This window comes from Oreochromis niloticus, linkage group LG10 (assembly GCF_001858045.2).
Source record: "Oreochromis niloticus isolate F11D_XX linkage group LG10, O_niloticus_UMD_NMBU, whole genome shotgun sequence".
NCBI lineage: Eukaryota > Metazoa > Chordata > Actinopteri > Cichliformes > Cichlidae > Oreochromis > Oreochromis niloticus.
In genome coordinates, this window is record NC_031975.2 from 15,426,514 (window position 1) to 15,441,563 (window position 15,050).

Sequence of the window (15,050 nt, forward strand, 5' to 3'; positions counted from 1 at the left end):
GAGGACTTATGGAGAACAATGCATATTTCGATTTAGACAAAACATAAGCTACTTACCACTAATCATTTCCGTTTGACACCCTGCATGTCTTTAACCCGAGTACAAATGTGACACGTTGTTCTTGGAGTTGATGGCTTAAGATATAACCTTTACCCTCCCAGTGTAGGGACTGTATGTCATTGGATCCTCTGTGCAAAGACTGGAAAGATACAGCTTGGCTTTTACCCACTCTGGTGTGTGAGTGTCCGTGCACGTGCTCATGCTCGGTGGGCAACAACTAACAATAGGACATGAGCGGAGATGGGACAGGGGATTGAGAGCTGTATTAGATCCAGCAGCGACAGATGTGCAGACAGGGGGGAAAGTCTGGTGGGGGGATAATGATTGTCAGTGTGTGTCTGTGTGTGTGTGTGTGTAATGTTTATAACTACGTTCCTATCATTGTGTGTTTACTTGAGGCATGTACTACTCTTCGCTCACCCCTCCATCTGTATGAGCACATGAGTGCATGCCTGATGCATGAATAATGCATGTGCTGACCTACTGAGAAAATGTGGCTGAATTCATTGCTGTTAGCAACAGAGAGATGAAAATGATATGAACAGCATTCAACAAAAGTGCAGATTTAAGCCATGCATCGGGTCATGCTATGTGGTTATGACCTCTTGTTACGTATGTACTATATTTGCACTGGATGCTTGTTTTCAGTTAACACCTGATCTTGCAGTAAGTGCACAGCGATGCTTCACTAGCATTTTTTTATTGCTGTAATTATTTTTGCCATACTTGCTGGCCTTGCACTGATGAATGTGAAAGTGGGCCATGTGGCGGCAGCAGGGGTTTGTGTTGCTAGGCAGAATATCCATACCTTGCATCATATATAAACCATTTTTTTCCTAATGTGAGAACAATAACAAACTTCTCTGTTCTGGTCACCCTACAATTGGATTTTGGCTTTCATGTAACTTCTACCTACAGAGGTGTACTGTGTACTGTTTGCTGTGAATGTGAAAATGTAGCTGTGTGGTTCATAAAATAAGAAATTAAGCCTATTCCAGCATAAACTCCTTATGTTTTTTTTTAATGTTTGTATGTTCAAAACTACGACTGTTTCAGTGGATTATTGTGGATTTGTAAAAAAACCAAAAAAAACCCCTTTTGTTGAGTGCTTACGTGCTCGTTACAAAGCCTTTTCTTTCTTACGCCTTCTTTGCTTATTTTTGTATTTTATAACTTTAATGTGTTACTCATGCATTTGGCCATACTGGTTCATCTGCATCTGCTGAACATGAACTGCAAGCCTCTTTCAGCTCTCTTTCAGATGACGTTGCTCTGGTATTAACCTAGAAATAACTGCATAACAGTGTGCTTGTTCTGATCAAGGCATTAAACAGCTTTGTTTTGCTTTGGTTCCTGGTACCTTCTCTGAAAAGTTTGCTGAACAATAGCTCAGCAAAGAAGCCCGAAGAAAAAGCTGGAGTGCAGCATTTTTCTTTAATAGTTTCATCTTTCTCTTTCTCTTGTTAGGTTAACTGCTGTCGTTGTCCGTGGCTTTAAATTTCCTTTGCCATGGCCAAGCGTGAGGCTGGAAGTACCAGCCCTGTGGTGCGTCAGATAGACAAGCAGTTTCTGGTCTGCAGCATCTGCCTGGATCATTACCGCAACCCCAAGGTCCTGCCCTGCCTCCACACCTTCTGTGAAAGGTAACTAATGTTTGTGCTGTCTGCGTCAATGACAACGGTCAAGAGTCCTAATTACTGCTGCTCGCACTGTCTGCTGCATGTAGCTATTTCTGGCCATTCAAAAGAGCTACAGTACATTGTTTACCATACCTGTCTCTCTTCTAGTAAATCCTGTCTCTTACCCTGTTATCATAGAATTCCTGTCATACCTACATGCTGGCCAATAGAGGAACCTCGTCTATTGCAAATCCCTACACACAATTAAAAAGCTCAGAGCGCTTCTCGTCATTGACTCTGCTGGGATAAGTGCATTCCTCAGCATCAGTGACTGTCAAGGACTGCAGTCTGAGAAAAGGCTCACTGTTGAGAGACACAATTACAGTGGCTCAATCCACAGTTTCTTGGGAAGGATGACACCCCCTCAGGCGATAATGCTAGAGCCGAGCCAAGCAGGAGGAAGTTTTTTGAAAGCTTGTTGTGGGTCATGGTGGGAGGCTGGAGAATGAAGAAGGGGCATGTTGTTGGCTACAGAAGAAAACCGGGATTATGTTTCAGACTGGTTTGCTCCTAAACCCACGATCTACCAAATATTTATCGAATGGCTTTTTAAAAGCCACACAGTATGAGATAATTCTCTTTTTTTCCCCATGCAGTCTGAGCTGCATTTGCCCACCGGAGGGCAAGTTTAATCCCTGGTTTAACTGGATAGCATGTGATGTGGAGTCCTGCTGAGGTGAACAGATTTTTGTCTAGGGCTATACGCAATATTTCCAGACAGATGTTTTAATGCTGGGGTGGGTTTATGTACTTTAAAGAGGGGTGTGGTGCAAACCCCTGCTGGGCCTATTCCTTTTGGGAGGGTGTTACAGCGCTTCATTTTGCTCCCGATGTCCTCTTTATGTGATAGTCATTTTTGCACATAACCTTAGGATACGACTACTTCATACTATAGAAATGATGCCAAAATATTACATTTTACAACAACAGTAAAAGCAATTACAGTAGATAAATGACATTTTCTTACCCTTGAATCCCCGCCTGCTGCTCCCAGTGAGTTTCGCGTTTGATTTTTGACAAAATATTTGATAGAAAAAAAATTGTTGTTCAACCTCTCAGTTGTTCTCAGAAGCAGAAACAGGGAGGCTTGGCTGATACAAGCTTGTATGGTGTCATAAATTAAATATAATTGTTCCAGCATGCAGCCCAAGCAGCTGCCAGACATACTTTTGTGAAACAACAGAGACTTATCCCGAGAACTGACTCAGGGTTTCTTACTGTATTAATCGCCAAATCATTAACTACAGAAACTAAGGAAATACAGCTGTACATCACCTGAGGGATGGCACCTGGGCTGCAGACAAGGAATGCATTGCAGTCTGCATACTGCACCTGAAAGTTACTGACTGGCTTTGGTTTTTTCCCTTGTTAGCGTCTAATGTTGTTGATGCGCTCCAGTGGACTTGTTAACCAAACCTGGAAAAATAGCATGTAGAGCCAAGGAGGATAGATGTGACTGCTAGCATGCATGAAGCCAGGCCAGAATCTAAACTACACAAACGCACACATAGATGCACAAACAGAAAAAGAGCCTTAAAAAATGCGCTTCACATGTATTCATGATTGAACTGTTTTGCCTCTTAGTGACTCTGTTAGTCAAATTGATTTGCCAGATGCTCACTTACTCAAAGAGAGTGTGCATGTTTTCTCTCAAGCCTGTGGGCTCTGTATTGATTTAAATCCACTCTATTCCCCTATTTGTTGTGACAGGAGCACTATTTAGGCACTGCCTCTCTTTATTATGTGACTGCTCTGTCTTCTTCACACCTTCCTCTTCTTTTTTTCTGCGGTATTGGTTATCTAAGTTTTATATTTATATATTTGTTGGACTCTTCCTTCAGCTGTCTCCAGAACTACATTCCCCCAGAGTCTCTGACACTCTCATGCCCAGTGTGCCGGCAGACATCTATCCTGCCAGAGAAAGGAGTTTGTGCCCTACAGAACAACTTCTTCATCACTAATCTTATGGAGGTTTGAAAACACAATGCATTAGCCAGATAATTCAAATGCGCATTACAAATAACGAAATAAAGAAATACTTCCTTGTTCCACACTGAATATAAGAATGTATTGCATTAGGTCCTTCAACGAGACCCAGAGTGCTCGCGGCCAGAGGCCTGCAGTGTGTTGGAATCAGTCAGTGCTGCAGCTGCAGGGAAGCCGCTCTGCTGCCCAAACCACGAAGGAAAGGTGAGAAGCTCTTTTGAGACATACTAGCCTTACCTAAATTCCTTTCCGTGTTATTTCAAGCAGTAATTGGTGTAAAAGAAACTGAATATTACATTCATTTCTTTTTCTGCAATTTTCAGCAAGAGAATGACTCGCTTTGTCTCCCTCTGCAGGTGATGGAGTTCTACTGCGAGTCATGTGAGACAGCCATGTGTTTGGAGTGCACAGAGGGCGAGCACAGGGAGCACATGACTGTTCCTCTGCGGGATGTGGTGGAACAGCACAAGGCTGTGTTGAAGACACAGCTGGATGCCATACACAGCAGGTGGGGGTCTCGATACCTCGGGAAAGCTTTAAGCAGCTTAAGCATTTGGTCCAGACCTTAGGCGATCTGTGCACACCGTGCCTCGTCTGTCAGACATTTTCATTGCGTTCAGCTGCTATGGAATACATTTTCACCTTGTTTCATGTTGCAGGCTACCTCAGTTAACAGCAGCCATCGAGCTGGTGAGTGAGATCTCTCGACAGCTGAGTGAAAGGAAGAATGAAGCAGTAGCGGAAATTACAAGTACGTTTGAAGAGCTGGAACAGGCGCTGCATCAGCGCAAGACGGCCCTCATCACAGACTTGGAGAATATCTGCAGTGCCAAGCAGAAGGTTAGTTGATGACCAGTTCATTCACTCATGTATACGCACATGCATATGTTTTTGTCCTTGATACCACGGATTTATTGCTTTCTTGACATGTAATTCCCAATTTTCCTCTTTTTTATGTATTCAGCTGCTTTTTCTCATCTTCAGTATTGTTTTAACATGCTCTATTGACCCTCCTGTGTCCGTTTTCTCTTATTCCTTCTCATCCTTGAGCACAGGTCCTGCAGGCCCAGCTTTCAGCTCTCCTCCAGGGGAAGGAACATATTCAGAGCAGCTGCAGTTTCACAGAGCAAGCTCTCAGCCATGGTAGTGCTACTGAGGTGGGCAGGCAAATTGTTATATACCAGCAACCTGTCAAACAGGATTATAGGATTTGACTCTCAAGTTTCATGTAGCAACGTAGCAGAATGTCTGTTCTTCAGTAGTTATATAGTTCTGTATTAAAAGGTACAGATGGGGGGGGAAAAGGGACTTTAAATAAAATACAGTATGTATCTCCTGTAAGAATAGGTGCTGCTGGTTCAGAAGCAAATGAGTGAGCGGGTAAACGCGCTGGCCAGACATGACTTCCCAGAGAAACCTCATCAGAATGCACACCTGGACTGCCAGGTAACGACTGCTGTCTGTTGTGACCTCTGTTTTTATTGTGGTGGTTTGACTGATTCTCCTCCATTGTCACATCGCAGGTCTGTGTGAGTCCTGACTAAACTTTTTATTTTTCATGTGACTGTAATTTGACTACATGTATAACAAGCAGTACTCAGAAAGGACAAATCTCCACCAAGGCAGCTCACTCTGTGGGCAGTGTTTTCTTATACAGGAATTATTTTATATTTTGTTTTCTTTTTTTAAATGTAATGAAAGAAGCTTGTAGGGCAGCAAAAGTGATATTTACAATCCCCATATACCAGCATCATTTCCTAAATGTTGCCAATATAAACAATAGCAGTTTTAGATAGGTCTGTATAACATTGTTAGCACTCAGATGACCCTCAGATCAATATATTGACCTTGAAGGAGAGCTCAGAGGTCAGATGTAGCATGATAGTTTAAATCTTTTTATGGTATTTTCTATATGCTGACAATACACATCACACTTCTAAGAATAATATATAAACATAAGTTACACATCATTAAGTTGACCTTGAAGACTCTGATGGATGTGAGCTAAGTTTTAATGGGACATCATTGGACATGTCCCTGCTTTACCCCCAGAACTTTTTAACTGTTTACAGATTGAACAGCAGGCATGCAATGCTACAAAACCATTACCTCCTTGGTGTGGGTAATAAAACAAATGTATAAACCCAGTCGTAAAGTACCATTAGCTTGTTAGTAGTTACCAGCTGCAGACACAGAAAGACAAAAAAAATAATAAAAAGTATTAAGAAACTCAAAAATTCAAATGTGCTGTGTGTTCAAGGTGGAGACTGAGGGCCTGCGGCGCTCCATCCAGAACCTGGGTGTTCTCCTCACCACAGCAGCTGTGGCTCACACGTCCGTGGCCACAGGAGAGGGCCTCCGCCATGCAGCAACTGGGCAACACCAAACTATTACTGTGACAACAAAAGACAAAGTACTGTCTCTGAATTATATTACTTTACTATCATAATATTGTTCTGCTATATGTGTAAATTAAGCCGTTTACTTTTTGCTTTGGCTCTAATGGGTTTACTGACATTTATTTGCTTTTCTTGTGTGTGGCTATTTATATTTAGCTTTTCATTCAAATTCATAACATTTATTAGAGTCCGTTTCCAAAAGTTATTTCATGGTGGCTACTCTGGTCACCGAGGCAATTTTCAGGGATTACTTTTATCAAAAGAAATCTATTATAAGCTTCTCATGCATGTGTGGAAAGTGCTTCTTTAGTGGCTGCCATGTGCATGTTGAAGAATTTGTGTTGTTCGGAAATTGACTCGGTGAACCCTATCTGCAGGACGGGGAGTTGGTGCGGACAGGAAACGCTGTTTTAAAAGCAGAGATAACGTCCGCTGATGGGAGCCGGGCTGCAGAGACGGAGATAACGGACAATAAGAATGGAACATACGAGGTGGGCTACACGTTACGCTCTGAGGGGGAGTACTCGTTTTCTTTGCTGCTGTACGGACAGCCGGTACGTGGCAGCCCTTTCCGACTGCGAGCAGTTAAGCCGTCAGATGTTCCGCAATCTCCAGACGATGTGAAGCGGAGGGTGAAGTCCCCCAGTGGCACGGGGGGCCACATACGGCAGAAGGCAGTGCGACGGCCTTCCAGTATGTACAGCACGACTAAGAAAAAGGAGAACCCCATTGAAGATGAGCTCATCTACAGAGTGGGTAAGAGAGACATGGAAAAGCAAATAATGTCCTACACAAGTTACATTATCTTTGTTACAAATCAAGAATACTTATGTCATCATTTATTAGCTTCTAACCCACAAGACAGGCTTTTAAATTGACACACTCCACTCCAGGCAGTTGCAATTTCCAGTTCGTGCCAACAGACTACACAATAAAACTTTCATCTGGCTTGATTGTTTTATAGATTTTTTTTTTGTAGATAATTTGGCTTTGGCTGAGATAAAAAAAAATGTCACTGGCATTCAAAGGTTTTGTAACTTCTTCATATGCTGCGATAGATTATTATTTAACTCAAGCAACTTTCTGTAATTTACTTTTGAACTCTTTTGCCGCTTTAAACATAAACTTTCCCAAGCCTGGGAGGTAGGAAATGAATCCAACAAAACTTATGTCATACTTTGGGAAATGATCGGCATGAGTGCACCGTGTATAAGACTGGAGACTAATGTGAAAATGGTAAATGACACATTTCTTGAGTATTTGCCTTTTTTTTTTTCTGTCAGGTTCTCGGGGTAGAGAGAAAGGCGAGTTCACAAATCTCCAGGGGATCTCAGCCTCTAGTAATGGCAGAGTGGTGGTGGCTGACAGCAACAACCAGTGCATACAGGTGAGGCAGTGTAGCCACGTGTTTCACAGTGATCGCACAGAAGTGGATTGTTGGGTTTATCTAGGCACAAACCCCGCTGGAACACAAGACCAACAAACTGCATGACAAAACAGAACAAGACAGAGCTCTTTGTCTTTGTGGCTCGCGAGGGAAGTCGGTCGAAGTTGAGGAAAAGATTCCTTCACCTGAACTCAACCAACTTCGACTGATTCCTTCGCTACAGCCCTTTTTATTGTCAGCAAGCAATCATTCATGAATATGCAATTACAAATACACGTGACATTCTTAAGCAGGCACATCTGAACAACATCAGTGTCTGTATTCTGTGTGTGTTTCCAGCTATACCATACATAGACATACGACCTTTCAATGAACTTAAACTGTATGCAGAAAAGCAGAAGTACTGTAAGCGTCTCGCTAAATTATAAGAACAGGAACATGCAATAGGTCATGTCTCAAACGAACATTTAAAGGTGTGAAGTCTTACATTTTGAGATAACGAACAAGACAGTCGGGTCTCTACAGCTATAATGGAAATTATAACGTCAAGGCTGCTTCTTCTCATCTCATGGTACACAAGTGCACACAGAATCTTATCAGACCTAATAAGGATATGATTTTTATCAGCATGCAAATGATTAAATATTTCTAAGCATAAATGACAATTTTAAATTATTAATTCTGACATGGATATTCAGACGAGTGTATTCTGCAGTACACTCTAAACAGTTTGCTTTGATGGACACATTTGCAGGTTTTCTCCAATGACGGCCAATTCAAGATGCGCTTTGGGGTCAGAGGTCGGTCTCCAGGGCAGCTGCAAAGACCGACGGGTGTCACTGTTGACGTGAACGGTGACATTGTGGTGGCCGACTATGACAATCGGTGGGTCAGCATCTTCTCTCCTGATGGGAAGTTTAAGGTAAGATCTCTGAGTTTGTGCTGGCTGAACAGCACTAAATGCCTCATTTAAGGGTTATTCATGTGCGAAATCTATTAAAAATAGTCTTTGGTGTTTTTCTGCCTCACCATTTGCCTTCAACTTGAAAAAGTACTAAACTACTTGTTTGTCTCTCTGCATTACAGAATAAGATCGGTGCAGGCCGGCTCATGGGTCCCAAGGGTGTGGCTGTGGATAAGAACGGACACATTATCACTGTGGACAACAAGGCTTGCTGCGTCTTCATCTTTCAATCCAATGGGAAACTTGTGACCAAGTTTGGAGGCAGAGGGACTTCTGACAGACAGTTTGCAGGTGAGAAGGAGGCAGCCGCTGACGGGGAGGAGACGAGCAAACATCTGTTATGAAATTTTGAATATTTTGCAAAATAATTGAAGTGAGTTAAAATATACTGAAAGAAATAAAAACACACTTCCATTATTTAGGATAACATTTTTTAGATTTCTTTAAAGGAAAATAGCAAAGGTAAATATCTGACTGCACAACAGTGAAATACATAAAAATCAACGGTTTATTTATTAAAATAATTAATCATTAAGGGAAATATAGTTGGTATAAACTCAATGTGTACCATTCGAGTAAATTTCGTTTGACCATATTCCATTAATGTAATGTTGTACATTGTAGTTACATGGAAAATTTACATGTAATCAGATTACTTCAAGTCTTCATTTTATGCGTAAATATTTTTTGAGTGTAAGTAACAGGATTTTTTTAGTAGACAGTAAATCATTAAGGATTTTGAAAAGTGTTTGCAACGTGTTTTTCATCATTTAGTATTAGCAACAAAAAAACCCTCATTGTGAGCACCATTACTAATGTAGGCACAGTTTAAAGCGTCAGCTCTGAGCAGCAAACAGCATGAAGAATATTAAAGACAACACTGGCTGTGTGCCTGTAACTCCCACGGTATTACTGCATTAGCCAGGCAGCAGCACCCCCCTGCACCTCCCTGAGCTTTTTCTTCTTTGGATGTCTTTATCTCTGACTAGCTATTTTTTTTCCTTCCTTTCTTTCTTTCTGTTCTTCCTTCTGTTTTCCAACTCAGAAAAACTTGGCCCAAACATAAATAAATCTGGCTCAGTTTTCAGTAAGTACTAAGTGTGGCCTTGCTGCAACCTTAATCCCACAGTGCAGTGCCCTCTGTCTAACCCAAATCCGTGATCATGTGTCTGACCTCCTGAGATCTCTGATTGTTTAAAAAAAAAAAAAAAACCTGCAGGATGAAGCTGTGCCTGTGCAACAATGATCAGAGATGAGATTACATGCCATTGTAATAATTACATGAATCATAATTATTCTTTTTTAAGATAAGTTTGTTGTGTGTATTGTGTTTTTGGTGAAAAACAGCTATGAAAAGAGAGATCAGTGTCAATGAATTTTACTGTTTCCAATAACTCATTCTGTGCTAGTTTAATATAATCAGTTTTGAGATCTGCTTAATGATAAGTTAACTGGACAAGTAACCCAACCATCAGTGTAAGCACTTACAGTATGACTAAGACAATATAAATATTCTGTGATTGGGCAGTGCATGCATAACAATGATTTAGGCCTTGAGCCTCTCCATATAATTTAACTTTCAGTATTGATTTGAAATGTTGCATGAAAAGAAGCACAACATACTACTCGCGTCCAATCAGAAGGGTTTCCTATTTTATAATTGCATCTTTAGACAAACTATAGATGAAAACTACATTTAGTCAGCCTACTAACAGTGAAGGCAATGCATAAACAACAGGAAACAGTCTCTGCTTTAACTACCAACATAACCTGCTTCTGTCTCCTCATCCAGGCCCGCATTTTGTTGCCGTGAACAACAAGAATGAAATTATCGTGACCGATTTTCACAATCACTCTGTGAAGGTAAGAAAAAAAGACGACCTATGTCTGAGCTTGCGACCTTAGCTGTGATTTTTATTTTAAAGGGAGGACGTGCACATGAAGATGCTGACCAAACTTTTCTGGCTTTTTGCCTCAGGTGTACAGCGCTGATGGGGAGTTCCTGTTCAAGTTCGGCTCTCATGGCGAAGGGAACGGCCAATTCAACGCTCCCACTGGCGTGGCTGTGGATGCCAATGGAAACATCATTGTAGCTGACTGGGGTAACAGCAGAATACAGGTGAGGCAGCTTGCAGTTTACATGTGGATGTAATTTTAACGCCGTTGCTGTATTTTGTTGTGACAGAATTGCTGAAAATTCTGACCTTTTTTTCCTGCATCAGGTGTTTGACAGCACGGGGTCCTTCTTATCCTACATTAACACTTCGGCAGACCCGCTGTACGGCCCCCAGGGCCTAGCGCTCACCTCAGATGGACACGTGGCTGTTGCAGACTCTGGCAATCACTGCTTCAAAGTTTACAGATATCTGCAGTAGACTGAGGGGAAGACGTCGCCGCCACCACCAACTCCTGCTTTGAAAATCAATGTCACATATTTCTTGCAGAGAAAAAGTTGCAACATGCCTGCACGCTTCCCAGAGTCTCCATGTCCACAAATTAATTTCCTGTTCATTTTGTCTGTAAATACTTCAAGGATTTAATGTTCAGAGTTTAAGAACAAGAAATGATATTAACAACGAACTTCCAAAACGTGCAATTTTAATGTTTTCAGAGACAAAATTGGCTAGATATCACAAAAACTACTGCAAGAATAGAAACCATAATTAGTGAAACGGCAGTGAGTTCTTGGATTACTTCTATCTTAAAAAACAAACAATCAGGTAAACAAATCTCATATAGAGACTTTCAAATACTCATGTTTTTTTTTAAAGAATGTGAGATAGGGGCAGGAAATGCCTCCATACTTTCAACAGCCTCTGCTCAACTATACACCTGCAAAGTTAAATGACTACATCTTGTACAGTCGCGTTGCTGTTACATGGCAAAATAGGTCCATAGACAGATATCCATACATCCTAAACACCTAAACAATCAATTAGGCATGTCTATATTTTCTCATTCTTGGTTTGTCTAACTTAAACTGTCCATAAAGTTGAGCTATAATGCTTCTCTCCAACTCATTTTTTTATTCTTGGACTCTACTAGAGTAGCTTTGCATGATTCTGTCTGAAACAAGCTGTTTTAGTTTGAGGTTTGAGATGGGCTTTATCAGCAGATGGGCAGTGTTGTGCTTCTCACAGAGCTGCGTGCCTGAAAATCAATAATTTGATTTGGGTATCTAAAAATTTTAGCTTAATAACTTGAAATGTCAAGTTATTGAGGGAAAGAGTGCTTTAGGCAGCTAGAAGCCTGAGCTTTTAGCGCATGGGAAATATTTGCACAAACACTTGGCTAAATTTTTATTAGTGTCAATGTCACAGTAAAAAAAAAAAAGGAAGTGTGTGTGTGTGTGTGTGTGTGTGTGTGTGTGTGTGTGTGTGTGTGTATGAATGACATAGATTAGGTATAAGCATAATAGATTACTTTGATTGGCTTTGAGCCTAAAACTAACCAACTATCCACAGGAAAAAATGAACAGGAAATTAACCCCCTGGCTCAAAGGCCTTTTAGCTCTATTCCCCAAGTGTATCTTCACAGCCTGTCAGTCTTAAATTGTTTTGGCAATGCAGATGGGCAACACTCCAGTATCCAGCAAACAAGGCAACGCAATGAAGATTCCCTGTTTCCTGAAAGGAACATGATGCTTTACGAGTAAAAAAAAAAAAAAAAAAAAAATGCTCAGGCCTTTCCTTGAACAACGTTGCATGTTCGTGTGCTCTGAAAATTATCTTCTTGTCACTGCCTTACAATATTCATCAGCGAACTCTGCAGAAACTTCAGGAATGTGTTGTTTTAAAAGGAACTGCTTATCATTCTCATTCTGCACCTTATCAGTCTGACATGATCACTGCACAATTAAAATTATTCTTATCATTGGTTTTTTTTTTTTTAAATTTCTGTTTAGCCATAAGATGAGTTTACGTATATGCAAGTTGTTTCATTTTGGGATCCAAAGACAAGCATCAAAAAGCACAGTAGTTTAAAAAAAAAGGCTAAATATCTGAACCAGCTCCCCTTCACCCTAAAGTCGGAGCCCTTCTAGCAAAACAAAATAATAGTAACTAGTCCTTGCACTTTCGTATATTCATACCTACAATTCACTGTAGTTGTGCATATGCATATTTACATGTATGTATATATTTATATATATATGGATTTGGTGTCTATATAGCCTACATATTCCAGCACTTAAACAGAAACAAGGTCACGCCAAGTAGTTGTCAACTGAATGAATGAAACATCAGTGGAACAAAGTTGTAATAAGTACATATTATTTGCTGTATTCTTTTTTTTCCTTTTTGCAAAAGAATTTATTTATTTACAAATTTCTTTTCTACATAATTTGTTTGACAAATTATTTTTCTAATTGGTCGGTTTGAACCTTCTCCTCCTCCTCTTTGCCAAACCTAGCTATACCATTGTAACTTGTAGCACTCAAAGCTGTTTTGTTTTTGACTCTTCCCGGTCAAACAGTGACGTTTCCTTCTGCCAAAACCTATTGTTGTAAGTTGCTGTTGAACATTGCACAGAATACAAATAATGAGAGTTATATAGTTTGCAAGAGTAATATATGCCTCTATGTATAGTTCATTTTGACATAATCAGAACGTGTACTGTATATTACGATCATATTCCTGTTGTAGCTGACAAGCACTTTTATCGTGGATTTTCCAGGATTTGTATTCATTTACTCTGTAGTTCAATGTTTAGAGGTTTTTGTTTTTTGTGCGTGTGGCTCTTACAAAAACAACACCAGCTAATATGCAGTGACACAAAATCATCTCTCACCTGTGTTTTATAAATACTGTCTGTCCCCCAGTACTGACTCTTTCATTCTGATTTTCCATCTGCATTTCCTATTTATTGGAAAACTGACAGATTGAGCTAAACTTCCCTTCTCATTAGACTGTATTTATTTTTGTCATTGCTATGAACTGTCAAAGACATGTGGGGGAAAAACTGAAGCACATACAGTATCAATAAAATTACATCAACCTTTGTGTATACAACTGTGTACTACAAGAGGCCATTTACAAGTAATCAGTCCGTTCATGTATCACGGAGAAGGTATGATTGTAAATTAAAGAATGACTAAACTACTGTGCAAATTGCCTGCTTTGTATAACTAAACTTTAGTTTATGTATTATACAGTAGACTCATTTTTAGAGTGAATTTTCAATTGTTTTCCTTTGTTTCTTGGCCAGATTAGATATCAGCGTCTCTCTTCGTGCCTACTTTGCCTACTAAAGATTACGCACTCAGTCATGCCAGTTGTTTTTTTTCCTGATGTCCTCTTTTTCTATTATTCTATTGTCAAATAAGATAAAATGGCCCGTGCCTGCATCTTGGCTCGACATCGTTGGGACTTGATAATATGATTCTCATGTCTTAAGGCTTTTTTGCACAGAAAAATGTTACTTAATACTTTATAAAACACATTTACAATACACTGACACGAAGCCTCTCTCTAGAGACCTTTGTATAAATCAAAGGAGTCATAACAGCCCGGCCTTTCCAGTTTCTTGCAAGACACCCCAGCAGCCAATAATATTTAAGCATTTGATGAATCAGTCTCCTCTGCTGAGGAAGATCCCAGGTGTATAACAAGTGTTTGCTACACACCAGGCATTCAGTGGTGCAGTGTATAAATAGTTTTAAGCCAACCTTAGATTTAAAAAATTTTCTGGTAAAGCTTGTTTACAAAAAAAAAAAAAACAGTTATAGGTTAATATTCATTCACTGTGGCCAAATTTTATTTTATTTATTTATTTATTTTTTTTTAAATCAGCTTAATTGAATAAAACCCTGCCAGAAGAAAACTTTAATCAACAATGGTTCTCTGAAGTATTACTGCAAGTATGCATCTGATTGCCAACTGGAACACAATGGTCATTTGTATGGCCCGTCATTAAACCCAAATTATTAAGGAGTCAAGAACAAGTCAGTCATTATCAAAGAAATGACGACACAATAAGAACAGCCTTCTCACCTCTTCCTTAAATGTTCTTGCAGTATGAAATTAGCAATACCACACCCAATTTCAAGATTAGGGAATGGAAGGATGAAAACATTGGGGCAAATAGCAAGCAGTCTGTTTTTGTTAGTAGAATGAACCAAAGCTATTAGCATTTTTAACAGCTGGATGTAATAACTCTCAGCGTAAATGAAAGCCGATCAAAACTACACAGTCATGGTAAACAAAAGTACAACTTCTTTCAATTCAAAAGGTGAAGTCTTAAAAGTAAAACCTCAGATAAACTACAAAATGTGGCCTTACACCATGGCATTTAACAAAAATTACACCCAACCACAGGAACAGCATGTGGAAAACAAGTACACACTTAGTGCTTTCATAGGAATTAAGGGGTCAGGTAGCATCTAATTGAAGACATACAAAAGTTTTGAAAGTCTGGAGAGTCTGTTAGGTCATTTCCAAACAAGTTCAAGTGTGTATCATTCTGTTATGAAAGATATATGCAACTGGAAAACATTCAGGACAAGTTTTCAAAAAACAAAACAAAGCCCACCACATTTGGACACCTAAAGTTTAACCCAAAGTATTCTAGAGTTCAAC

The 15,050-nt window shown here is 39.9% G+C and overlaps 1 protein-coding gene across 6 annotated transcripts in view; it reads left to right on the plus strand.

Moving 5' to 3' along the window:
* The window catches only part of trim3b (tripartite motif containing 3b), a 31,940-nt gene extending 18,199 nt beyond the window's left edge, over positions 1-13,741 (plus strand). For 5 of the 6 annotated variants that reach the window (XM_025910820.1, XM_025910817.1, XM_025910819.1 and 2 more), the window contains 15 exons: positions 1,528-1,703; positions 3,581-3,710; positions 3,819-3,929; positions 4,082-4,233; positions 4,385-4,565; positions 4,781-4,882; positions 5,073-5,171; positions 5,986-6,138; positions 6,502-6,880; positions 7,408-7,511; positions 8,266-8,433; positions 8,598-8,766; positions 10,268-10,338; positions 10,454-10,594; positions 10,698-13,741. In XM_025910820.1, the coding sequence (XP_025766605.1) occupies positions 1,570-1,703; positions 3,581-3,710; positions 3,819-3,929; positions 4,082-4,233; positions 4,385-4,565; positions 4,781-4,882; positions 5,073-5,171; positions 5,986-6,138; positions 6,502-6,880; positions 7,408-7,511; positions 8,266-8,433; positions 8,598-8,766; positions 10,268-10,338; positions 10,454-10,594; positions 10,698-10,850 (2,247 nt within the window). In that variant the 5' untranslated portion in view covers positions 1,528-1,569 and the 3' untranslated portion in view covers positions 10,851-13,741. Of the gene's footprint in view, positions 1-1,527; positions 1,704-3,580; positions 3,711-3,818; positions 3,930-4,081; positions 4,234-4,384; positions 4,566-4,780; positions 4,883-5,072; positions 5,172-5,985; positions 6,139-6,501; positions 6,881-7,407; positions 7,512-8,265; positions 8,434-8,597; positions 8,767-9,520; positions 10,247-10,267; positions 10,339-10,453; positions 10,595-10,697 lie in introns of those variants that run through there. The other variant, XM_025910821.1, reaches the window with a different exon arrangement.
* Positions 13,742-15,050: the final 1,309 nt, after the last annotated feature.